Source organism: Ammospiza caudacuta, chromosome 9, assembly GCF_027887145.1.
Source record: "Ammospiza caudacuta isolate bAmmCau1 chromosome 9, bAmmCau1.pri, whole genome shotgun sequence".
Taxonomy (NCBI): Eukaryota; Metazoa; Chordata; class Aves; order Passeriformes; family Passerellidae; genus Ammospiza; species Ammospiza caudacuta.
The window spans coordinates 9620036-9645829 of NC_080601.1; the positions used below are offsets into that span (position 1 = coordinate 9620036).

The 25794-nt window shown below is 40.2% G+C and overlaps 1 protein-coding gene across 1 annotated transcript in view; it reads left to right on the plus strand.

Moving 5' to 3' along the window:
• Nucleotides 1–935: 935 nt before the first annotated feature.
• Nucleotides 936–25794, plus strand: part of RTKN2 (rhotekin 2) — a 42415-nt gene continuing 17556 nt past the window's right edge. The window contains exons 1-8 of the mRNA XM_058810538.1: nt 936–1068; nt 5710–5804; nt 12663–12838; nt 14580–14638; nt 18199–18252; nt 19139–19256; nt 20610–20810; nt 25369–25463. Coding sequence (XP_058666521.1) covers nt 12684–12838; nt 14580–14638; nt 18199–18252; nt 19139–19256; nt 20610–20810; nt 25369–25463 — 682 coding nt within the window. The 5' untranslated portion in view covers nt 936–1068; nt 5710–5804; nt 12663–12683. The remainder of the gene's footprint in view (nt 1069–5709; nt 5805–12662; nt 12839–14579; nt 14639–18198; nt 18253–19138; nt 19257–20609; nt 20811–25368; nt 25464–25794) is intronic.

The following is a 25794-nucleotide window of genomic DNA, read 5'->3' on the forward strand; positions in this document are numbered from 1 at the left end:
TGCTCCTGCCACTGCCACATGTGCAGTGAAACATAGATATATTTACAATTTGAGAGATAGGTAAGAGTCAATATGTAAAAAATTCCTGAAAACAGAGGTTTTCACATCCACATCTATCTCTCAGGCAGTAGGTCTTGAAGGCTGTGTGACCAGACACTTCTAGCTCCATCTGAGGCTGGGAGCTGAAAGAACATGTGTTCACCAAAGGAGAAAAATGTACTGGGCCATGGTGTTTTCTATCTTTTCCTCAATTTTTTTGCCCCCAGATGGCTGCTAACTTTATATAATTTGCAGCCAAGGATCCTCCCACAAGGAGCAGGAACAGAGCCCAAACAGATCTCATCCAAATGGGGCTTGGTTCTATCTCCAAACTGATTCATGCCTATGCTAAACTCAGGTGAGCCTTCCCAGCATGCAAAATTCCCCATGCACTTTCTCTCCAATGCTTTAATGAAGGCTGCAGTGCTACCTGTGATTAAAGTCCCTTTGAAACATTTTATCCCAACTCAGGCCATTTGGTTAGATCAGTAAATTTAGTTTAGAAATGCTCAGAGGTGAAACCATTAGTAAGTAACAAGAGAATGATTCATTCCTTACAAAAATCTGATGCCTCAGAGGCATAGCCTGGAGAAGTTGTTTGCTATGGATGACTTTCTAGCCAGCTATTGAGATGACTGCCAATAAAGTACACTTGGTGGCATGTAATGGATTGTAGAAGAATAAGAGATGGTGCTGATGGCAATCTCACCCCTGAGGAGTTGCAGCTGTACTAATTACCAAGGATTAGGAACAGGCCTGCCTTTAATAGGCCACAGCTGTGTCCAATTAAGGCTTACCTTTAATAGGGCACAGCTGTGTCCAATAAGGATGGGTGTTAGAAAAGGGTGGGTTAGGTGCTGAGAGGGGAGCTGGAGAATGTGCTGGGAAGAGGAAGGGTCAGGTGGTTGTGTAAGGGACAGTAGGGGTGAGTATTTCCCATGAGGGACAGTAAGGGTCAGGTGGTCATGCAGAAGAAAGACAAAAGGAGTCAGCATTGAGAGGAGCTGCCCATGAGGACTCCCAGAGAAGGTATGAAGGTTTTACAGTAAGGTAACAATCCATTATGGTGCCAAAGATGTATGAAACTTATTACCTCTAAAATTGTCTGAGAAGTTCTCCACCAACCTAGCAATGTCATGCCATAAGATAATTTGAAAGGAATGCCTAAAAAATTGTGTGACTAAGGTGGTAATGAGAAAAACCTGTTCAGATTAGTAATGTGTGTACTGCCTGCATGAAAGCTGCCAGTGAAGTTCTGGGTGCTTCAGTGCCTGGTGGTGCCAAGTGGCTGTTTAAATCCATTCAGCAAGAGTGTGTTCTTGTCTGTCTAGCCACACGTGTGTGTGAAAGAGCCTGTCCCTCACAAAAGTGTGAGAGAGATGGACTTTTGGAGAGAGACTTTAGGCAAAGGGCAGATGAGGAGCAACAGCCCACTGGCATCTTTCAAAGCTCCCTCCTGGAGCTTCCACTACAGATGGAAGTTAATAGACTTCTGCTGTATGGCACAGTAGGGGTATTATCAAAAAAATAAGACTCAGTTGTCAGTGTCTGTGCTATGAACTAAACTAAGAAAAAATGGTCTTCCTTTTAGGTAGTGGCTTGCTTTTGCTGGTGTTTTCTCTCACAAAACATAATGCCTTGTCCATGTAAGCAGATAAGGCATTATATTATACATATCTATGTAATGCAGAGATTGTTTATGGACAGGGAAGACATTCCTGAACAGAGAAGGAATAAAAGAGAGCAGAGATTTTAACTTGTTGGTTAAAACAGACTTGGTGAACAAACACTGCTAGCAAAAAAGTATTTGGGGATTATCTTGAACAGGTGTCCCTCTGTACCAGATTTGTATAACTTCCCCTCTGGATCTGCATTTGCTTCTTAAAGAACCTGTTATAAAATGCACTTGCTGTTTGTTGGCTTTTCTTTAAACATCCTGATTGCTTTTTGATGACACTGTACAAACACACAGTTAGAATCAAGTGCTAGAAATAGCTTCCTAGAACTCAAATTGATTTTTAGATAAGAAAGTAAACATGTGCATGTGTGCAAGTCATGCATGCATCCAGGCAGAACTAGTTATTTTTATTCTTCTAGATGAAATTGTCTGTAAAAACATGAGGTGCTATTTATTGTTACCATAATTTTAATTTAAAATTCTAACAGTGACATGAAGTGTTGTCTCAGCTCATTTAACAGGCTGTGAAATGGTTAGAGGGATGATAGAAATGTCTGACAAACCAACCTCAGGTAAAATGTAGTTACTCATATTTGCTACTCAACCCCTGATTTTCCATAATGATGAGTAAAAATGGGTCATTTTGTTAGACAAAAAATATTATTAGCAAGAAGTGTTTCCATCTCACATTGAGGAGAACACATGCACAGCCCAGTTTCATTCCTTCCCCATGGTTTGACTTTGAGGGGAACTGGAGTAGGGGACTAAAAACAGCTGGGCTGGCTTCCTTCAGTGCAGCTGGGGTAAGCTTGAAGAGAGGGTGTGCTGCCCATCAGATCAGCCACAGGGTGTTCTTTGCAGCAAACTTCTGCCCCTGGATCCTTCTACCCTATGGAATGATATCCTAGTCCCTCCTACATGTGAATGGACAATTTCCATCCAACACCACAGTGATCCCACAAAAAAGCATCACCTGTATAAAAGATGTGGTCTGGCTCTGGGCTGACATCCCTGCTGGGGTCCCAGTATTGGCTGTGATGTGACAAGTACTTCTTGTTGCATTATGGCTCTTTTGAGGTTTCAAGGAGGCAAGTTATTCCACAGTGGTATTGTACTCTGAGGGCCAGAGGAGGTGACTGGATTTAGGGAGAAGTGGGGTAGAGGCACAGCAACTAGGGATGCTGAGAATAGAAATGTTATCTGGCAGTTCTAAAAACTTCAATCCTTTTATTCCTATGGATGTATTTTTTTAATCTAAGCCCTTGAGTGGATGAACTGTTCAATATTTATTCAGTATCTATTTCTGTAAGAAACAGGACATAATTTGCAAGCCAGATTTTCCTTAAGGACCAGAGGCTTAAAACCTCTGATAGAAATTTCCAGCTAGAAATCGTTATTATGTTGCACATATCAATAAATATATTGAAAGTAATAAGACTTTTTTTTCTGTGCTGTTTTAATAAAATAATATTTATGTTAATATTTCTTGCTTTGGCTCACTCTTTCTTGGCCTGATCTGTGTGACAAATGCCCGTTTATGCAGCTGGGACCGAACTCAGGACAGAAAAATGCAGAAAAACTACAGCTTTGTGGCAAGGCAGGAAAAACTAAGTAGCTGCAGATGGTTGTAGCCCCAAGTGTGACTGGGAAAATTACTGAGAAAAACCAATCTTGTATGAATGAGAAACATTTCTTATGGTTAAGTGAGAGTTTGCAGGAAGTACAGATCCCTGTCCGTGCTCCTTTGACTATCCTCCCTGAGACTGAATCCAAATAGTGTGTGAAATGCAAAGTTAATTTATACTGGGCTACTGTGCCTCAGTTATTGTGCTAGCTGTCACCTCAAGATGTGCAGTGGTAAGGGTGAGTCACTATTTACTTCTGCTGCAGTGCAGGTGCCTGCACAGAGGGCAGCTGGTGTTGCTTGGTCTCCAGAGCACATTGCTTTGTTGCTTTTCTCTCCTTAGATACCTATATTCCAGTACTTGGAAAAATCAGACCCAACCACAAACTCACTTCAGATGGAGATTGTTTCCAAGTACTGTGTTCTGCAGAGATATTCTGCATTGTTTGGGAAAAACAGAGACCATCTGTAAATACTTGGCCTGGATCTACCTTCAGGAAAAAAAAAAGGAAGCCAGTCCCAAGAAGAGCTAACTGGAGAACTGCTCCTTTTACCTGGGTGGCTGCTATCAGAAGTGGGTTTACACCTGCTCTCACAGTAATAGGTGGAAGTCCTCTGTGTCTCAAAAGGAAGATGATTTTCTGGCATTATTTTCTCATATAGGAGTTTATCGTTAGATTTTTGATATTCTCAGTGCATGTAATCACCTTTTCAGGTTCAAAGTGGCAATCCATTAAATGATCCTGTGACTTCTCACTTGCCTCTGCAAGATCAATTGAGAAAAATCCTAACAGGCCTAACCCTGGAACCAGCACACAGAGTGCCCAGTTAGATTGTCCCAGGACACAAACTGAATTCATCAGCACACTGCCTAGCAAACATTTGGATGCAGCTGTCTCAGATGGGTATTTTATACACCAAATGCAACCTGCAGTAAATGCCCAAGAAATCAAACCAGGACTCTGTAACCAACAGAGAAATCCTGGTAAAAGGCATGGTAAGGAAGTGTAGAATCTCCAGGATACCCTCCTTGTATGGAATGTCCCCATAATATGGAGCTGAAAGGACCTCTCTGGGTTTAAGCAGCAGTGTTATTTTTGTGTATAAATTTCCCTCTATAAGCAATGGAGTCAAGCAGCCAATTTTGATCACCTTTGATTTTCAAAGGAATTAAAGATGACCTCATTCTTTCAACTGCTGTAAACGTAAAAAGTGGAATAGAAAAGACAGACCATGTAGATTTCTAAACTTAGGGAAAGGCTGCAAAACTTGTGCCTTGTTAGACCCTGTGTGTCCACACTGTCTTCTCAGCTGGAGAAAGGCTTCTAGTGAAGCTCTCAGCCACCTGGGAGGATCCTTGTCCAACAGGATACTTCTGATGGGCTTGAATCTGTGCCTGTGTGGGAGCCACATGTGAATTGGCTTCAAAACCAATGTCCCTGGTCTCCCAAGCAGAATGCGTGTGACTGGTGTACCTTGGTTAGTCACTCATCCACTGTCTTGGGTTTGGGAAACTTGAGGATGTAGAGGATGATCAAACTGCAGTTTCAAGTCATGCAATGTTTAGTTTGATTGTTTTCAGGTTTGATCTCAGGAACTGTTTTCCGAATTAACATAGGGATGGATTTTATGTAACCTACTATTTCTGTTATAAAATGTATTTTGAGTACATTTATCTCTCATGGTGATTCAAAAAGGCTACATTAATTTAATCTGAAGGCATTTCAATATAGGATTGACATCAGAAATACTGGGAGGAGTCAGTTTCTGGCATCTGGAAAAAGGAAAAATAATTCCTTGTGTGTTCTCAAGCTTTACAGTTTCTTTTAGAAATTCTACAGGAACATGAAATGATCAACAAAATAGTTTATTGAAGCACCTTGGTATCCATGTTTAGTTGATGGCATCATACAGAGATGTGATCCTGGTGCCATTGGGAGCATTATAGCAGTTGGAGGAGAGCTGCAGAACATTTTAAAAAAAACTTGAGCAGAAGATGAAGAAGCTCTCAGGATAAAATTAATCTGAGAACACCTGAAATAGCAAGAGTTTATTCTCAGCTGTTCTGGCTGCTCTGTCTAATTATGGCAGGAAGATAAGGGTGGTACATCCTAGCTGACTTGGGCACCTGCATGTTATGGGATGACATCTTCAACAACTGGGTCCATGACTACCTTAGAGAAGGAACCTATTTCACACTGCTCAGCTAAGAAAGAGCCTATAAAGTTTTCTCTTACCATAATTTTCACCATGATAGGGTTAAGCTTTAGCTCATTGTCAGACAGATGATTAATTTTCACCTCAACCAATCAAAACTGAGCCTGAAGTGCATTACAATAAGGTAGTAACCCATATTTTTGTTTTGTAGGACTACATGTTGCCTTTCTGCCCAGCTAAGAGATGGAGAGACTTTCAACTGACCTCTCAGCAGGCTGAAATGAAGAAATGAGTCACTGAGCTCCAGTAAGTGGTCAGGTAAACACCCTAAATTCCAGTCTCTGCCCATTTCACCAATCTATAGTGGTCACACACCATGGCAATTAAAGCCAGTGGCAATCAATGGGAACAGTTTGCTCTTCAGCTTAAAATTAAATAAGTAGTCAGTTATAAAAAGCCTTTGCAATTCTTTCCCACGTGTCCAGTACAAATCTTCATAGATTTCTATTTAGGATGAATCTGAAGAGGAATTGAATGCATTTCTACTGGCACACTCTGAATTCAAGGAGTAGGTGTAGCAAGCTGTGGGAACTAAGAAATTAAGAAAAATACTGCAGTGCTGTCAAGAGTAGGTGTAGACATTTTGTACCTGCTAAACCAAAATGATGGGCCTAACATTTAAAATAATATGCTGATCTAACACTTGAGCAGAACAGTGATTTAGATAGACAATGATCTTTTCTCTGCTATCCAGTTTCCCTAATACTAGAAGGAAGCCAAATGCTTTGCAATGCAAATCAAATGCCAAATAAAAGGATGGTGTGATTCATCTGAAAAAAACGTTTCACTTAAGAAACCCCAGAAGGCAGGATATAGATCCCCTGTTTAATTCACCCTACCTCCTTCTGACTTCTCTGCACTAGCAGCAGTGACTGTGCAGGATTTTCCTTGTTTTGTAGGTTGTGCCTTTGGGTTTCTCTGCCATTCAGTGGAGGTTTGTCTGGTGAAAAAAACATGGTTACAATGCTTCCTTTTTTTGTTGCTGTCTACTGCATTCACCCTTCAGTTAGGGAGCAAGCAGAATAGTAAGTTACTAGTTGAATCCCAAATCTCTGGATAATGCAGATGGCATAAAGCCTTCTTCATTTCAAGTTAGTTTATGTGCTGTAACAGCAGCAGAACAGCTTTGTTGGAGCTAGACATAAAGTGTAGAAAGAACATCTCACCTCATTCTAAACCTGTAGAAATGCCTTTTAAAGCCTCAGTCTAATGTTCCTTTAAAAGCTAATATTGGAAGTGTGGTGAAATGTTTAATTTTTTAATTAAGCATCTGAATGAATTAGATCTACTGAATTATGAGGCCTGATTTTATAATGAAAAAACCTAACATCTCTAGAAAGTGAATGCAATGGAGGACCAAAACAGAAACAGGTGCAAGAATGTGAGAAGCCAGACTTTGCAGAAGCATGTTCCTAATGTACTGGAAAAGTGGACATTTGAACCAGCTGAAGAGCAGGTATGCACTGAGCTTGAGAGGATACCACTCATGTTGCTTAGGGCTGAGTCCTACACATGTAACTGCCACTGGTTTCTTAAGGGCTCCAACTCAAGTCAGTGTCTGTAGGAGCATGTAAGGGCTGCAGGCACGGGCTCTTTATGCTACTAGCAGTCACATTTTGGGACTTTATTAAGACTCAGATTTGCTGAACAGACTGTACTGTAAAACCATGCTAATTAGCATCTAAAATTCTTGGACAACTGCCACAGATTCCTGGGAGCTGTCTACACCACTAGCAAAATGGTTTTAGAGTTGCTGATTGCCTGAAATAATTTGGGGCATAACTTGTCCTTTTGCAGTGATTTTTATTGTTTCCATGTAGTCATCCTGGCTTTTGACAAACCCTGCAGGTGTGTACCTGAGAGCTGTTCTCTGGGGTCTTGTGGCAGGGCTTCTGCAAAGATTGAACCAATGGCTTTCTTCTAGAGTCTAGCCTGAACTGCTTGGGATGATGCTGGATAGGAAGTGTGTCAGTGTGTCTCTTTCACAGGTGGTATCAATTTTCTGTACTAGGGACCTATTTGGTGAGTTGGTGAAGGGATGAGTTACAGTAATTAATTCCTTATTTGTTTATCTCTGCAGTAAGGTTATAATTTCCAGCTGCTCCCACAGTTTACATCAAACTCATCAAAGAGTTTTAGCCATTCAGTCAAGGCTGTATGGGTCACCTTGGGTCAGGCAGTGATTCAATGATAATATGGTTCAGTCAACCTGAGACTTTCACCTGTTTGGTTCAATTCCACTCCATGACATCTTACTGTTTCTAGTTTACTTCTGTAGCCTAGAAAATGACCTGTAGATTTTTGAGGCTCAAATCCCATCCCTGAGAGAGAGGAGAGGAGAGACCCCCCTTTAAGAGACATGCCCTGCTGTAAAGCAAAAGGGCACTCTGATCTGTCATCTCATGTTCTCCCCTCATTTGGTGGATTGCTTTTGCTGTATCCAAAACCCTGACCTCTGCAGCAGAGACAGGAGCCCAGGGCTTATCCTGGGTGCATGAAAGCACCAGGATTAGGTCGAGACTTCCCTTTAAACCTCCCTTAAACTCACTCTTAGCTATATTGGCTGTCCATATGCCGCTCCAAGTATCATACCTTGATTAAGCAAAAGCCTTTTGGCTCCCTGATGGGATTTCTCCTCTAAATGAACTGGACAAAGACTTTTTGGAAAAGTCACAGTACCTAAAGATATATAACCTGGGGTAGTGTAATGAAGCAAAGCAATGCAGACTCCCCAGGCAGGTGCAAGAGAGCCCTTTATTGCAAAAACCAGGCCTTTTAAAGCAGTTAGGCCTTTATCAGTTGCATTCTAATTAAGCACAACAAATGTAATCCAACCAACCACCATAAACCACAATATGAACACATAATGGTTATATAATTTGTTTTTCTACCTCTAATTCAGCTGAGTCACTTTCTCATAGTCCTTTTCTGTTCAGCTGAAGTAACAGGCCTGAGCCATAATTTTACACGGGTAACAAGGCCCTTCCTTATTTTGTAAGGTTTTGCCTATATGCAATAGGGTAGGGCTTCCCAGTTGTGGCAGGTGCCCTGCCAATGGTATGCAGAGGATTTCACGATGGCATGAAGGTATTTAATGAATATTTGAAAGCCTCTCCTTGCCCTAAGAAACATGGCCCAAGATGGAGACGGGAACTCCAGAACAGCTGCCTCTGCCATCTCTGCCTCCAGGTGAAATGAGCACTCTGGAGAGAAGCAGAGCTCCCTGTCCCCTGCCTTGCCCCAAGGAATACATAGTTTTGGTCCAGAAGTTCATGATTTTCCTCAAAGGCTAGCCCACTGTGTTTGTGCCCCAGTTGTAAATGTCAGGGGTCCAGCTGAACTGCTGAGCACCTATGTGAAATCCTGAAGAAGCAATGAGGCTTTAAAAATTTTCCCTTCCTAACTGCATTTTCTTATATTTTAAATAAGCATATGTTAGCCTGGAGACTTCTGTCTTCTGTAGAAAGCTGTTAGCAACACTGTATATCTCACTCATTCCAGCACATTTTACTTCCCACAAATGTTGACAACCCTGTGCAAAGCAATGAGGATCTGTGCTTCTGACCATCACCTGTCAAGGAGGAATTCAGAGAGGAAAGCCAAGAAATCAGGGATGAGGAATGGATGGGAGACACTATTTGGCTCATTTATTTCATCTGCTGAAGACAAACAGAGCTGCAAAACTGGCAGCAGAAGAGAGATGTTACTCCCATTCCTCTCCAGTCAATCTAGTGAATAATTAATGCACTTTTACTCAGTATATAACAGTATACTTTTAGCAACACGTGCTACTACTGCAGCTATTGAAGTACCATAATATTAAAGATGCATAATTAGATGAACTGCAGGAACACAAGAACACGGTTAAAAATTCATGGCATGCTTTGGGGCAGCAGTGATTGCTGCCATGAGCCGTTCCCCGTAAGGGCACTCAGCAGAAAGGGGCGGCACCGTCCTGTTTTAGGAAAGTAAATTAACGGAGAAGAAGGAAGCCAAGACGGGCACTGTCCTGGCCTTTATATCTGGCACTGGCTGTTGTGGCTAAACTCGAGGGGGTTAGCGCTGCCGTCAGCTGCAGTCGGCAGGGCCGGCTTTCCCAGCGAGCCGGGCCGGCGGCTGTGCCGCGGGGCGCTGCAGGGCCCGGGGGCGGGGCGGCCGCGGCCGTTGTGGGGCGGGAGGTTTGAACGGCGGCGCCGCCGAGGAGGATGAGGATGATGAGGCGGCAGCAGCCCGGCGGGCCGGGCGCCGCGGGGCCGGTGAGTGCCGGGGCCGCCAGGGCAGACCCGACCCGACCCGGTCCGGTCCGCACTCTCGGGTGCCGCGGGGGCGGTGTGGCGGGCGGTGCCCGGTTGCGGGCGGCCCGGGGGGCGGGAGCTGCGCTGTCTCCGAGCTCGGGTCTGTGGGCGCCGCGGGCTGCCCGCGCACCGTGAGGGCTGAGGGGGCTCTGCTGAGGGGGGATGCGGCAGAGCGGCTGCTCTGGGCCGGGCCGAGCTGGGCCCCCGCTCACCCTCCTCTCTGTAGGCTCTCGGAGCTGCTTCCTTGCACCTCTTTAATCTTCCTTGGTTTTCCGATTCATGAGGGTTTTTTTACACTTCAAGTTGCTTTAAACCCAAATAAGTTGAGCTCGGGAGAGTCCGTGAAACTGTGGCTGTCAATTGCAGCAAATGCTCTGTTTCTAACTGCAAAATGCCCAAGCTGGTGTCTTGACTGTTTTGCCCCTGTTTTAGAAGAGTACCCACTGCCTAGCTACTTGGTTACTTTAAAAAGATATACTATACTTATGGGGTTTAGACTTGTAGCGTTTAGATGTAAACCACTGTGGCAGTAAATCAGAAGTGTACCTTGGAATAAGAATCTGAAAGCCTGTGATGAAGTTACCAATTAAATGAAGTAAAATTTCTACCTTCAGCAGTATCTGTATATTTTTTTTCAGCTGTTGTTATTTTTGTTTGTTTTGTGACTTTCTAATACTGAGTGTACTTAGGTGGGGAATACAAAGACTTTTTAGAAGCGTTGCTGAGGTAGCTCCTGAGTGTGGGGCTGAAAACCCCACAGCTGTTAATGATCCGGTCTGGGTTGTGCTGCCGTTGGGGGGGAAGGATGGCCCTCACAAGGGAACGGTGTGTCAGTAGGCAGCATATGGCAATACAGTGCTGTGTCATTCCTCCGAGTCCAGATGGTGTGCCTGTATTTTTAGACAGAATGAGGGGGAAAAAAGCTGACCAATCTCTTTTGGTAGGCACAAAGAACTTTATACATTCCCAAATCAGGCTGCTAAATCCTTCATTCAGATGAGATTTACGTAGTGTGGTTATTTAAGCTATCTTATCTATCTATCCAACAGCCATCTACTGCTAGTCCAAAATATTTTATGTGAACCTGGCTGAGATGTAGTGTGGACTGAATGCTTTGTGCAGTTCTTGAAAGCCAGTATGGGTACATGCAGATGGCCCAAATAGGAATGTTTATTTCCTCACTGTAGTTCTGTAACAGGTGATAGATGTGGAGAGGAGCCAGGGCAGTGCTGAGGCCTGCTGTCTTGGGAATTATTAGGGGGAAGTAGGATCTCATTCTTTGAAGCTTTGTAGCAGCTGATTTATTAGTTTAGGTTCAGAGAATAAGTAATTATTTCTTAGGGACAGGTGTGGGCCTTGCTTAGGTTTTCATAGCCATGTAAAATTTGATTCAGAAGAAAAGAAGATGGATGAAAGCTATTTACTGCTCTCCTTTTTTTTTTTTTTTTTTTTTTTGTTTTCTTTTCTGGGATGAGTCCTGAGAAAAAGTGTGAATAAAGATGCAGGTGCTGAGAATGCAGAAGTGTTGTTGCCCTGCTTTATCTCCTTCTGGCTGTGATTGAAACTTTAAAAAGCAAACTTGTGAGGGTTAAAAATGGGATAGTCTATGGTGCCATACAGGGTCCCAGGCTTTCATATATCAGCTGGAGAGAGTACCAGCAGAACTTCAATGGAAAATGTCCCTGATGTGAGCTTTGGGAGCCATTTGCCACCAAACAACCATGAACTTGTTAATTCCAGAGGTAGTAGAGGCACTCTTGTTTAGTAATGGGAAAGCATTGCTCTTCACTGGCCTGCAAAGTATTTGCAATGCAACCCTGCAATACCATGACAACATTCTGTTACTCACTCTGTTCTTCTCGTGTCAGAAATACTCAGTTTGGCCAGGGACAGCCACAACACGAGGTCGTGTATCAGCCATCAGTGGCATCTAGTGGGCCTTTGGGAGACAGCACTCTGTGGTCCTTCACCTTCCTTATTTCCTAGCCTGCTGTAGATTGACCTCTTTGAAGTCACTAGTGAGGAATAATGCACATTTATTAATTTTCTGTGAAAGCAGGCAGGAAAAAGTTGACTTCTCAGCAGGTTTTTATAAAACCTTAAAAACCTCCACTCTTTCAAAATACAGCAATGGTGAATTCCAGTGACTTGCCAGCCATGTTTAGTTTACTTCATTGTTTCAATGAAAAGTGTGCCTGACATGATGCCTGTATAGTCTTGAAGCCACCACAGCTGTTTGACTTCTCAGTTCAGGGCCTGATGCAGTTGAGTATTGGGATCAGTCTCCTCTTTTCTTTTTCTTTTGCTGTTACCTGAGTTTCATATCAACCATAAGTGAAAAAGATTTTCTTCACTTTTTTAAAGACAGTTGAAGAAGTGATGAGATTGAGTTCCTGATTTAAAATATTTCAGACATTTTCTTCCGTTTAAAATTTATTTTAGTAGACGTCACTGTTAAAAGTGGGTTGTTAATTTATAGGCTTTGTTCAGTTAGCCCTCTCTAGGACCATATGTTATTATTCTATGAATGACACATGGAGGCACATAAAATTTTAGTAACTTTCAGATGGTACAATGAGTTAATCTTGGATTGGAATTTGCATGTATAATGGATATAGTAAATCTGTTTTGTCCCATGTTTTACTCTTTTGTTCCTGAAGAGAGAACCACCATTCTGCATTCAGTAACCATTGCAATTGCTGTGCATAATTAAAACCTTGAGTTCTCTATCCCAGCTGCAGAGGATGTAAAAATTGAGAGCACTCTTAGTTAATTTTAGTTTAATCCTTTGGTTTTTTTGCATCTCTAGGAATGTGACACCCAAGAGAAGATGAACTTTGAGCTCCGCATGCGGGAGGGGATCTGCAGGCTGCTGGCAGTGAGCACGCAGAGGGAGCAGCTCCTGCGCGCTGTGAAGAACCTGCTGGTGTGCAACGCTCGCATCCGGGCCTACAGGGCACAGCTGCGGGCCCCAGGGGAGCAGCAGTGAGTAACAGCTCCAATTCACAGAGCAGCATCCAGCAGGCATTCACTTACAGTCTGTCTAGGAATGTGGATTGAAATCCTTCCTTATCTTCTAAACATAAATTACTTCTGCCTTAAAGCATTACGTTATAAAATAATTCCATTATCTTCTCTTTGCTTTAGAAAATTAAATACAAGTCATATTTTCCTGGGTAGATTTTATTTTTTATATTAATTTAGTATCAAGTAACACAAATGGACATATTTTCTTGATTGTCCTTAGCATACAAAAAGGTGCCTAGCCAAGTCAAAACAAAGCTATCCAAGACAGAACACAGCTATTTGTATTTTTCATTCTTTCTACGGTTGTCAAGGGTCCTTTAATAATGGCCCTATCACGGTTAATTGGTACCCTCTGCTGGCCACTTATGCTAACTACAGCGAAGTGATAAATTTAACACTCGATGGGAAGTAGCTGAAAATATTCTCACCTTATAACTCTTGAAGGAGCTAAAGTATGTGTGTTTTATTTGAATAATGTTACAAAATTTTGGTCTAAATGGAATTTATTTGGTGTGCAATGCTGAGAATCGTGGTGCAGAGACACTGTTGCTCTCAGGTTAGGAATTTATTCAAATATTATATTGCAGTTTAGTGTAGAAACTCTGTGAGTACATGCTTGGCTCCAGTTAATTGTGTCTGTAGGAGCAATTCCACTACTTTTCAGTTTCAGAAATGTTCCCTTATAGGAGAAATGTATTGGAGGAAAGAGCAGTGTTTTCTGTCCACTATTCTGAAGCTGCTTTTGAAAACTGGCTTATGATACATGTGGTATTCTGTAATTATTGCATTTATATTGCTTTTTCTAATAAAATAAGGAGTTTTGCAGTGACTCATCTTTTATTTATGTATTTAGTGATGGAATAATATCAAGTGTGTATATGTGCTGATTTACTCAACTCCTTGTCTTTGTCAGTGAGCCCAGAATGGTGATGGCACATGTCCCGACCAGGGCAGGGACATTTGGAGATGTATCTGAACAGTTGTATTGTGTACTTGATTTGTGACTGCCATGCATTGCTTGGATTTCTGTCTTCAGGGCTATTGAGATGTCCATGGAGGTCATTAGAGGAGATGCATGCTACAGAGTTATTTCTCCATCATTTAAATTATATCTTTGGTACTTGATAGTCCATTTGGAGCTCTTTTTCTTTTGGTATTTGCTTCAGACTGGAATTTGTTTAAGGCTTAATTATTGCAGAGAGAAAATTCTAGGATTTGTCATCTGTGAGTTCTGAAGATATTCTAACTGCCTCTGGAAGTCATGATACTGCTAGCAGCTAGAAATTTTCATTTTATTAATAGAGGAGGAGGCAATTCTTTAAACAATAATAGAACCAATAAATTATAGAACCAATAAATGAAGTTGCATCCTCATTGACACATACAGAAGGCAAAATTTGATAATGTATTAGATCCTGTTGCAGCTGGGAAAGACAAGAAAGATGTGTGTGTGACTTTACTTTGGAGTAAAGTCTTCTAAGGAATTTTAAAAAATGGTGGTGTACCTTCCTCCCAGATTATGCTTAAGAAATTAATGACTCATATCTTAAACCAGAGATACCAAAATTAACTTTAAAGAAAAGCATTTGAAATGAGCTTTAATGTGAAAATCCTGACACTTCTTAGTGTTTAAAGGGTTGAGTTTTAGATATCTAAATGCACAGATCTAAATATCTTTTCTCTTTCTTCTTTTTTGGAGGTCTTCAGAAAATGGGACAAAAGACCGGATGGCATGCAGAGCAAGGGTTGCTATATCAGGTAAGAGGCCAGCTAGACACTTAATTACAGAAGCTAATTAGCTGGACAGTGTCTTCTAATACAAACTATACAGAAAAGATGGTATTTTTAAAGTGTAAATGTGGCTCAGTGCAAGGGGACTTGTGCTTAAGTTACACATGGGCTGTTGAAGATCCTACCCTCTATTTCCATTTTTCTCACAGGGCACTGCACAGAGGGAAATACTTCTTTGCTGTTTGCCATAAACACTGAATGCATTTCAAAGCTACATCAGTGTGAGTGAGCTGAAAACTTTGTTTCTCCCCACAACAGCAGACTTTGAGGTGATAGTACAGGGGTGTCTAACAAATTGAGAGCAGAATCATAACTAGTATGCAAATGTTATTTAGGCAATGCAGATTACATTACTACAGCAAAGATGTAGTGCTATGGCTTCAATGCAGGCTAGTAACAACATTTAACATTTAACAGCCATTCCTAGTGGGCTGTTTTCTAGCCTGTTCTCAAACTTCAGCACTGTGGATTTATTGGTTTGTTTGCCTGTGACAGTAGTGGATGCTACTGCATTCAGCAGTCCTGTGGCTGTTCTGCCAGCTTTGCTGACACATCTGTTTGTGCTCCCTGACCTGCTGCATTAAGATTAGAATAGTGTAGAGCAGCTCACTACTGAAGCTGTTTCAGTTAATTCTGCATATTTTGGTATATCTTTAAGCAAGGTAACTACTAGTAGGAGAAGAGTGATGGAGCACGTGGTTCAATAATGTTTTAATGTTTTTGCCAGCACAGCTGTTTGCAGAATGTGTATCTGTCTTTCCTCCTTATGGCAGTTGGATGAAAGCATCTGTTTGCCTGTCTGTGCTGGGGTTGCACCTTTCTTCAAATTAGGAGAGCTATCTGCAGTGAAGACTTTAGGGTCATAATACACTTCTGCTTTCTATCTTTAGAAAATCAGAATTTTTTAAGAACTCTGTTTTCAGTATGGAAAACTTGCTCAGGATATGAAAGATCTAGCTAGTTTCTTTCAATAAGACCATAGGGGGTGAAATACATCACTTTGTGTTTGGTGCTGTCTGTTAATGATTCTGCACTGTTACCAACACAGTGGCTCTCAAAACTGAAGGTTGTGTCCTCAGAAGTGTGGCAGAGGTCAGGGAGAAGGGGAGGAAGCACAAACTGTCTCTCTGTGCAGCCCAGCCTGGGGGTGCTGGCTGCTGCCGTGCCTCGTCCCTATTCAGGTACCGGTGTCAGGAAGCCTGGCCAGGTCCAGTTTACAGCACAAAAGCCTAAATGTTGTTCTTGGCCTCTGCTGATTTATTCTTTCTATAGGTCACCTCCTGATTTTCTACCCTCAGCAATCCATCCACTTATAAATTTATTAGTGTGTCACATAGTGCATGCCAGATGATGGCTACCAAAAAAGTAGGGCAATCGTGACCGAGTGCAGAAGTTTGGGAAGAGCTGTGCAGGACTGCTGAGGAATATGCTCCTACAGAAAGCAGCTATGTCAGATACTGTGTGGGAAGTGCATTCCTTAATCCACAGCTTTTCACACTTCTATCATTTTTACTTATCCCCCATATTTTTGAATAAATTATGTAATTTATGTTATTGTACCAATCGATTTTTTTTTTGTCAGAAGACAATAGATCAAAGTTGATGAAAAAGCATGATCATAATTTAAAGTAATTTTATAAAGGGATCATTGGGTTTAAATTTGATTAATTGTAGTATTTGAATGTATCCAGTTTGCATCCAAACAGATTTACAGCTAATGGAAACTGAAATTAAGGTGTGTGAAAATTGATCTTTGTTTTTGATAAATGACAGCTCCTTCAGTCCAAGAATGAATTGAAAACTGATTTACAAGTGTCATGTTAAACTTGTTGCAGGATTGATTGTCTATACCCTGATGATTTTCTGACCAAGGTGTAAATTTTTCAGCTAGCAAGATATTGAAAGTGGCACACATAAGTAATCCTTAATCTAGTGCTCTAATTGCTAACAAGGTCTGTTGAGTGCATTAAAATTGTCATTCAGAGTTTGCTATGATTGAAGATAGAGAAAGCTTTTATTTGTAACTGTTTTCACATATGAGTGTAGATTTGAGACCTTTGTATTTTAGGAAAGAAATGTTCTGTGCTTTGTCTCTGACAAAGATGAATATATATATATCTTTTAAAAGTTTGAGAGACTTCTGTAATTATTTTAATGAAACTATTTCTCTTTGTGTAAAACCCCCTATTTTTAGAAATGCTTGCTATGCAAATGCATCTTTAGAAGTGAAAGGCAGTTTCAGATCATGGTGATGTATTGATTTTTAGGAAGTTAGAAGTCTAAAGCTGTATGCTGGTAGTTCACTTGAAAGTTTTTCATTTTCATGAACACTTAAAAATAGATGAATTTGAAAGTTTCAATATTGAAATAGCTTTTATAATAAGATGTCTCATAATAAAAATTAACTGAAATTTGAATTTTTCAGTTACCTTCTGAGACAGAGTGACTAAATGTGATTTCACTTAAGTTTTGTGGGTAAACCCCTGTAGGAATAGATGACAATCTGATGCCAAAATACTGGCACCATTTTGCATCTTAGCATAATGAATGTGGATTTTTCCATCATTCTCATATGAAGACAACACTGGAATCGGCAATGCTTCTTTATAACAATATTGAAGATTTTTGTCACAAGACAGCTGAATTCATGCTGTTCACTGCTGCCATCATGTGTCACTTAATATATTGCATATACTTTTAAACAGCACCCTTGTACTTCAGAAATCAGGCTTGGATTGATAAAGCCCTCACAGCATTTGTCTTTTAACAGGGGACTAATGAAAAACATTGTCTTCACCTGAGTCCTCTAAGCTGGAGGAAAATGTCACTTAGTACTATGTTGAGTTTAGTAGATAAATGGGAAAATTTAGTGAAGAAAATACTTTCCTAATATTAAAATGACAGGCATGATTTAAAATAATGGCTTTGTAATTGCCTCTCTACTGTGGTTCTGAAGTAGAAGGATATTTTTGTGTTAAAAGAAAAAATATTTCTAAACTCTTTTTGCTGACTAAGACAATTCTCACTGGGAATGTGATTACTGAATGTGGTATTTTCTCTATGGTTAGCAAAACAAGACTGAAGTGTTGGCAGTATAAGTATCCCAGTCTTTTCATTAAAACAGGAAGGTTTTCCTCTTGCAGTGGGATGAGTGGTTTTCAGCACCAGGCAAGCAGGATTTTGGTTTACATCTATGCATAATAATGTGCTCAGAGAATGTCTCTCAGGACTATGTTACACAGCTTCTCTGAAATGCTATTTCAGGTACTTTCAAAGGAGATTTAAAATATTCTTTATTCCAGTATAATTTCTAAACAGGAATGATGCTTCAAGTTCAACTAATTATTGCATTTTCTTTTGATGTGGATAATAATCTTGGAATACTTATGCTGTTCTTTGGGTGGAAGGCCCTGTTACCACCAGAACATCAGAAAAAGCAACAACACACTTTGTGTAACTTGTTTTGATCACAGATCTGCAATATTGACTATAACTTAATCTCCCTTCCCTCTTTTTTCCTCCTTTAGATATTCGAATACCATTAATGTGGAAAGGCTCTGACCACTTCAGCAAAAAAGAAAGTATGTAAGATGTAATTAATTACTCTGATAAGCAATGCTTATGCCTGTAAATTTAAACTGAATGAGGAAGTTCATACTCATTTCAACCCCTTTTCTGACCTTTCATTAGGTCTGTATTTTACTCTTTGTTGTGTAAATGATTGTAATTTGAACTTGCTGGTTGTAGCTAGCTGAGTTAGTTCAAAGTCCTGTGGTTCTAAAGAGTCCACCTGAGGAAGAATTCCAGAGGAAGCAACAGAAGAATGTTGTATTAAATGGTTAACTGAGAAACTTCTGATTAAACACATTGTTCTATGTCTTGTCTGCACTTGAGAGAGTACATTGGAGGCTGTTTCCAATGAGAAATTTAAATGAAACTTGACTGTTGGTGTTGAGGGTATTATTGGATAGCCTTCAAGTACATGCATTTTGCTGTGTCATGGAGATTAATCCTAAATCTGTTCCAGCTGTCACCTGGCATTGATTTCACTTTGATTTTCAATAGGGTCAGAGATGCAAAGCATGGCAAAATAGCCTAATCCTATGTAGCACATTCATAAAATGATACAGACTTTGGATCAGATGTTATTTTTTTGTGTAAAATCAATTTTACTACACAAAGTTACATTTTTACTAATGTTTTTGAAGTTGCTAGCAGACACTATACCAGATTACTCAACTTTTTTCCCCTCCTAATAGAGGTAGGCATTTTTTCCCCTTTGTGTATATTGTTCTAGCTATACAGGTCAATTATCATAAAATCCTATGATGAAAATTTGTGGTGGGGAGAATTTGAGGGCAGTTCCTCAGAGGTCTGAGTGACCATTTTGGGTAGTTTTGTTTACTGGCAGTGTTAGTTCTGTGACATGCCCTGTGGCTGATGAAAGTTCTTTGTGACCCTCTCCAGAATCGCAGCGCTACGCAGTGTTCTGTTTGTTCAGCATGGGAGCTGAGGTTTTTGATACTGAGGTGACTCTTGTGGATGAAGCAGTCACAGATATCTGTTTTGAAAATGTAACCATATTGTGAGTATCATTTACTTCTGTTGAATGAAGTACAAATATTGCTGTTTTCTTTTGCAGGTGGATGTGATTATGAATAAGATTGGCTGAGGTCCACTAGGTTTTGCTGTGGGCAAAGGAATCAGTAGAGGCTCTGTTCATTTTAGTGGGTGGAGGATCCCCATCTCTGGAAGGCTGGTTTTGTGTACAAAATGATGCTGGTTGGAGATGTGCCAGTTGATCTGTGCTTCTTTTCATTTTTGCCCTGCTGAAGTATTTTTCTTTATATGAAGAGATAAACTTACATCTCAGGGACAGCATTAAATTATTGCTAAAACCTGAAAGCATTATGACATTATAGGTGTAAATGTTATCTGTCCAGCAGGGTACAGTCTCTTTCCTCATGTAACACCTCATGTCTGTTACACCTACCTGAGTGTGTGCTTGACTCCACTCCCTGCCTTTTGTATCAACAATTTAGAGTCTGTTTTCTGAGGAAGACTGACTGAAAAACTAGAACTACCAAAAACTTTAAATCAAGATCCTGAAAAATGAGTTTAAATCAAATTTTAAATTCTCTTAAACACCCATTCAAGTGAAGAGTGGGGATAAAGATTTAAATCTGCTTCTTAAAATTATGAGACTTAACCATTATAATTTTCAGTGAAGCACTGCAACAAAAGCAGAAAAGGCACCCAAACTTGTCTTGTATCCCACAAGGCATAAAAAGACTTGATAGAAAAGCTTTTGGAATTATTTCATTATGGCATGTGTGTGATGACATGATTTGGATCTGAAAGATGAGGTTAGGCTTCTGGCTTGATGACTAAGCTTGAGAGCAAGAGAATCAGTAAAACTGAAAACTAAGAAAGGTTGTGGGCCAGAGGATGAAGCAGTAGGTAATTAAGTTGTAAAGAACAGATTTTATTAGACAGCATTTTTTCAGTAATTTGAAGGGGATGAGGTGCAGCTAGGATGTCTTTTAAACAGCTCAGTCTGACTTAGGACCATAGGCAGGGATAGGTTTCCAATCATGTGATTTTTGTGTAACAGTAGAGGGCAGATTTAAGTGTGTTTGAATGTCTTGCCTGTGTATTTCCATAACGTGGGTGTTTTTTCCATTTTTAACCTAAATGTTGAATTTCCTGTTTGTAATTGTTTATGCTGCAATTATCCATCTCATGACCCCAATACCAAGTTACTACTGTGTACTCTAGTCCTTAATTCCATATTAATGTATATCTGTGCCTGAATGGTCTGGCATTGCTTCCCTTGATTAGAAATATCTTATTTAATCTATAAATAGCAGAAGCTTTCCTTGGCTCCACACACAGTTTGTTAACAAATGCTCTGAAATTTTCTCCTCCCCCACTTCAGTGATGAAGCAAGCCCAGATTTCCAGGTGAAGGTTGAAGTCTATAGCTGCTGTACAGAGGAGTCTTTATGTATAACAAACACTCCTAAGAAACTGGCAAAGAAACTTAAAACATCCCTCAGCAAAGCTACAGGGAAGAAACTCAAAGCTGCACTGGAAGAAGACAGCACTGAACCCCTTTTGCCTGCTGACCCAGTCATCCAGTAAGCCACATATATTGATGTTCTGGTTTTGTAGCTTTTAAAATAGAAATAGACCAAATATAATTGTGAATTTTTGGCAAACTGCCAAGAAACTGGTTTTTTCTCTACTTGCCCAAGTGAAAAAAAATTTACATTTTAAATAGGAAATGAGAAAGTAGGTGTGAATTCCAACCATGTCGCTGAGCCTTGGGGCCTGGTTCTGATCTTGAAACACACAAGCAGCCTTTATCTGTGTGCTCCACAGCCAGCCAGCTGCTAAATCCACTGTTCTTTGCAAACTCCATAATATTTCTAGTTTGATCTCTAGGGCAAGTTGAGCTTGTACAGTCTGTGTGTGACTCTCTGTCCATCCACCTCTTCTCCTTCCCCCTTCCCTGTTTATTTCCTCCCCCATACTATTTCTGCACCCAGCCAGTGTTGCTCATACCTGACAGGTAGATATGTGTAAAAGTTCCAAGACGTGTGAAATAGCAAAAGTTGTGTATGTAGGCAGGAGAACCCACTCCTGTACCCTCTTCCCTAATTCCACTTGCCAGCTTTTCAGTGAAACTCTGCACTGCCAAAGGCACTTTATGGTTACTTAGCAGGAGATTTCTGAATTGACTCTAGCACAGGACATTTTAAAATGACTTACTGATTTTCAGTGTTCATAGGCATAAGGGCTTTTCCCAATAATTTACCTGTTTCCTTTTAAAAATTAACTGCCTGCTGATATTTTCCAGCTACTTCAATTTCATTGGGATGTAAGCAGGCCAAATACTGAATTTGTAAATATTAATAGCATTGGTTTTTTATTGATTTATATTTTTTTAGAAATAAATTTTTTCAAGGAATTCCTTTTTTTTTTTGGCAACTGACAGTAAAGAATCAATGCTTAATTCTTGCTAGGTGTTTAGTCTTAGTCTAGTTTCATATATTTATTTGCTGGGATTTTAAAAGGAAACATTCAAGCATATTCTGTCTTTGTTGAACTGATATAACTGTAAACTGATTTTTCTGTTTGACTCAAAAATAGACATCCAAGACATCTTATCCACAGGGCAAAACAAATTTTATCACTGACTTTCCAGTGGATTCCACCTAATGACAATGCATTTTTCAATGTGCATCATGTCAGGTGGCTGTGCTTCAGCTGAGCCATGAGACACTGTCATTAGACACAGTTTGGATCAGATATAACCACTGCCTTCTCTGCTCCAGTATGGATTGCCTGTCTTTTCAGGAAAAACACCAGGAGGCAATTTAAACAGCTGCCCCCTCCCCTGGGTTTTGCTTTTGGTTTCTCAATTGAATTTTCCTTCCCTCCATCTTGGAAGTTTGTTTCTACTCTAGATAATCATCTCAGAGTGGCTATTACTTTCTTAACACAATTAAATGAACAATGAAGTGTTAAATGATGGCCTTGCTGGGTGATTAAAATAGTTGTTTGGAAAGAAATGGGTTCTTATAGGCAGAAAATAAGTTGTCAATTTTTTTATATGTTCCCCCAAGGATTTATATTAGTTAGACCTTGGAATGTAGCCCTTATAAAAGGGAAGAGACTGTAAGATTACAAGAGATCTTTCAAGTATTCCCAGAGAGTTTTACCAGTCCAGCAGGGGAAATTAAACTGCAACAAAAAAGTGAACTTTCTCTATTATGCGAACACCTTTTCTCTGTAGATTTCATTTGTACAAGCCTTTTTCTTTCCAATGCACACATGAGTGAAATTCTCCATTTCCCAAAAACTCTGTGATCCCTCTGTTTCAAACTTCTTGGCTTAGAAATCTCTCTGGTTAGTGAGGAAACTCTCAGACTTGGAACTTCTCAAAAAAGCTTAGTGATAAAGGGCTTGATTGGTTGCTTAAGTTAGTTAATTTGGAATATACTGATATTCTTTTCTAATTATCCCTCATTTACTTTCTATACAGTCTTTTGCCTGCTTAGTTTTTCAATTCTAGCTTAATTTTTTTTTGTTTTTACATTTTTTATAGAAGAAAAAATTTTTTTTTGCAGTTTTGCTATTAAATTGCAGTGTAACCAGGTTGCTCTTTGGATAAATCACTGGAGAGGGTCCCTCAAGTGCTGTTTACTGGTTTGCAGACCCGGCTGTGCAGGCACTGCTTGTTGTTTGATGTTTTGTCCCCCACTGGCCTGAGGTGCAGCAGCTTCCCTGTCCTGTGTTTGATTTGGCACATCCCCAGTGATATTTAGCTGAAGTACACAGTCTAATCTGGTGGCCTCACTTTTATGGTTGGGTTCTTGTTAGCACCTGAAGGTTATATTTGGTTTTACCCTCTATTATTTAAGATCTGATTGAATATTGAGCATATTGATTATTTTTTTTACCTCACAAGTCTTCCACTCACTCCTTCACTCACACTGAATGAGTGAACTGAGATTGGGATTTCTAACAGTGGGTTTAATATTCAGGAATAGATCCTGGAATTGAAGATGTCTTAATTAACATACATGGATGGAGTGTTACAGTTACACCTTCCCACACCCAGGTCTGTGTGGAAACTTGGGTGCCTCTGTCTCTTGATCAGTAAACAGATTTAACAATGAGCCTTTGCCACAGGCCTGTTGTGGGGATGAGCTGCTTGGGTTTTTTTAATGAAGTTGTTACATGGAAAAATACTACAGATATGCAAAGTACTGAATGAGATGCAGCAGGCAGATTATTCTTTGTTATACAAAGAAACTGCCATTTAAGGCAGTTAGCTAATTCTCTGAAATGCAAAGGAAAAACACAGTCAACAATCCTGATTAGCCAGTTAAATCTGAAAAATATCTGTAGATAAAACTTTCCTAAATTATATTGCAGCTGCCTGAAAGGAATGACTTGTATTTTAGAATGAAAATGTTACTCTGGAGCATATTTTAAAAGTGAAGTAGCTATTTTTTTTGGCAACGTTGTTGTGGTAATTAGTCATGCTTTAGAAAAAAAAGTAACTTTAGAATCAGCACAGCAGTTTTATCTGTGAGAAGAAACTGAACTTTTTGGTACACTTTAAATAGAATGGTAATGCATTGCTCAACTGCTTGGTCAAACATAATCAGTGGATAATCTTTTGTTAAGGAACAGTTTAGCAGGGGATATATACAAATGCTGATGGGTTTTTGTTCAGATTTCCCTCTTGAAGTGCTCCATAGCAGTGGTTTTTCACCCAGCATGTTATATTGTATTTAATTTTCTCTTTGTTCCCTGGAGACAGATATGTAACACACCTTCCCTCCAACAAACTTCCTACTTTTCCTCCTCCTCTGTCCTTAGGGCTAGGGGGAGGTAGACACTCTCCTTATTTATCTGCACAGCCAAAGGTCTGAAAACTCTGTGTTCCCACTGTGCCAGTCAGAAAAATAAAATTTGAGCAGTACTAAGATGGAAAAAACTATTCTTGATGAACTTAGTTCAATGGGGTCTTCTCAGCTTTTACACCACTAAGCTTTCTTATGTCCTACTGAAGTTATTTTAAGGATCTTGTGCTAGATCCTGTTGGGGAGAGTAGTTAGTGATTTGGAGGGGTTTGTTTTCTTGTGAACTTTGTTCTAACTGCCATTAGCCAGGTGGAATTCCTACTGCACTGCTGGACTATAAATCTGTTACTTGGTCCAATGAGTATTTTAGAGAAAAGGTTAAAAGTACTAAATTTATACCAGTTTATTCCAAGAACTGCATTCCACAATTGCACTGTGCTGAATTGTAAGAGTGATACTTTTTTCCCCTAGGCAAAATGCAAAACTAAGATAAAAGATTCCGAAACCTCTAAGTCCAATAAGTGAAAAGAAATCCTTTCTGCTACAAAACTGACCATAGGATTTCTGTACAGATTTCTGCCTGTGAATAATTGGATGATTATATAAAAAATACATATATAAACAACTGGTTTATAAAGTGTAGTCTGGATAGGCAAAGCAAAGAGCAGAGCAACATGGAGAAGCATTATAATGCCTTTTAATTTTTAACCTGTATTTTCAGATAAAGTTTGTCATCAGTTGTTCTATTAACTTTAGGAATTTTTGAACCTATTACCAAATCTAATTGCTTTAGGCCTAGGAATAAGAGCTGTAAACTCCTATTGAAGTTACTTGGTGTCTGCCTAGAGGGGAGAGGTGCTCAGAGCATGCAGAGGGTGCAGAGGTTTGGGTGGCACAGCCTGTGGGCCTGTGTTTGGCTGCTGCTGCCTCTTCAGGAAGCACAAGCCCAGCTGGAGGCAGGGACCACCTGAGAGGTGTCCTGGCCTGCAGGTCCCAGAGGGGAGGCAGCAGAAAGAGTTGGAAGGAATGATGGCATTGGCCTGGAACTGGACCTACACACAGAGGGGCAGGAGATGGGGATCTGGGAAGGACAGGAACAGAATGGGGGACAGTGTTTACAAGGTGAGCCAGAGACACAGGAGTTGTGTGGGAAGAGGTTGGAGGTGTCCATCTGTGGTCACTGCCAGGTCCTGCCCTGCACCTTGCTGTGTCCTTGTACCCAAATGTGGTCTCTCAGGTGTGTCTAGACTCTCTTTAATGACTGCCTGAGCAGCACAAAGCAGGAATGTCCTAAACATGTCTTTTCTTTCACATTTAGTGGAGCAAAGTTCAGTTTGCTGGCATACACCACTCTGGGGCTGGAAAGTGCTGAGGACAATTTCAGGACCCACAACCTTACCATTACAGGAAATGGTAAGTACATATGGTATCAATTTAAGGAAATAAAAAACCAGTAACATTTTGCATTAAAGTCTTGTAAACTAAAGAGCTTAAAGAGATTATTTTTCTTGATACTCAATATAGAACAACTTTAATAAAATATTTAACGGCTCTAAACCAGGCATCTGTACACAGCTGAATAAACTAAAAGTTGAGTAAAATTTCAAGTCCAGATGAAAATTTAATTCCTTTGGGAGTTTCTTCTGTCATTTGCATCTCCATCTTATGTGAGTTGGAGTTATATACAAATTATTTCCCCTTCCTCACAACCAAGGAAGGGTATCAGAATGAAGAACAGCTTGTT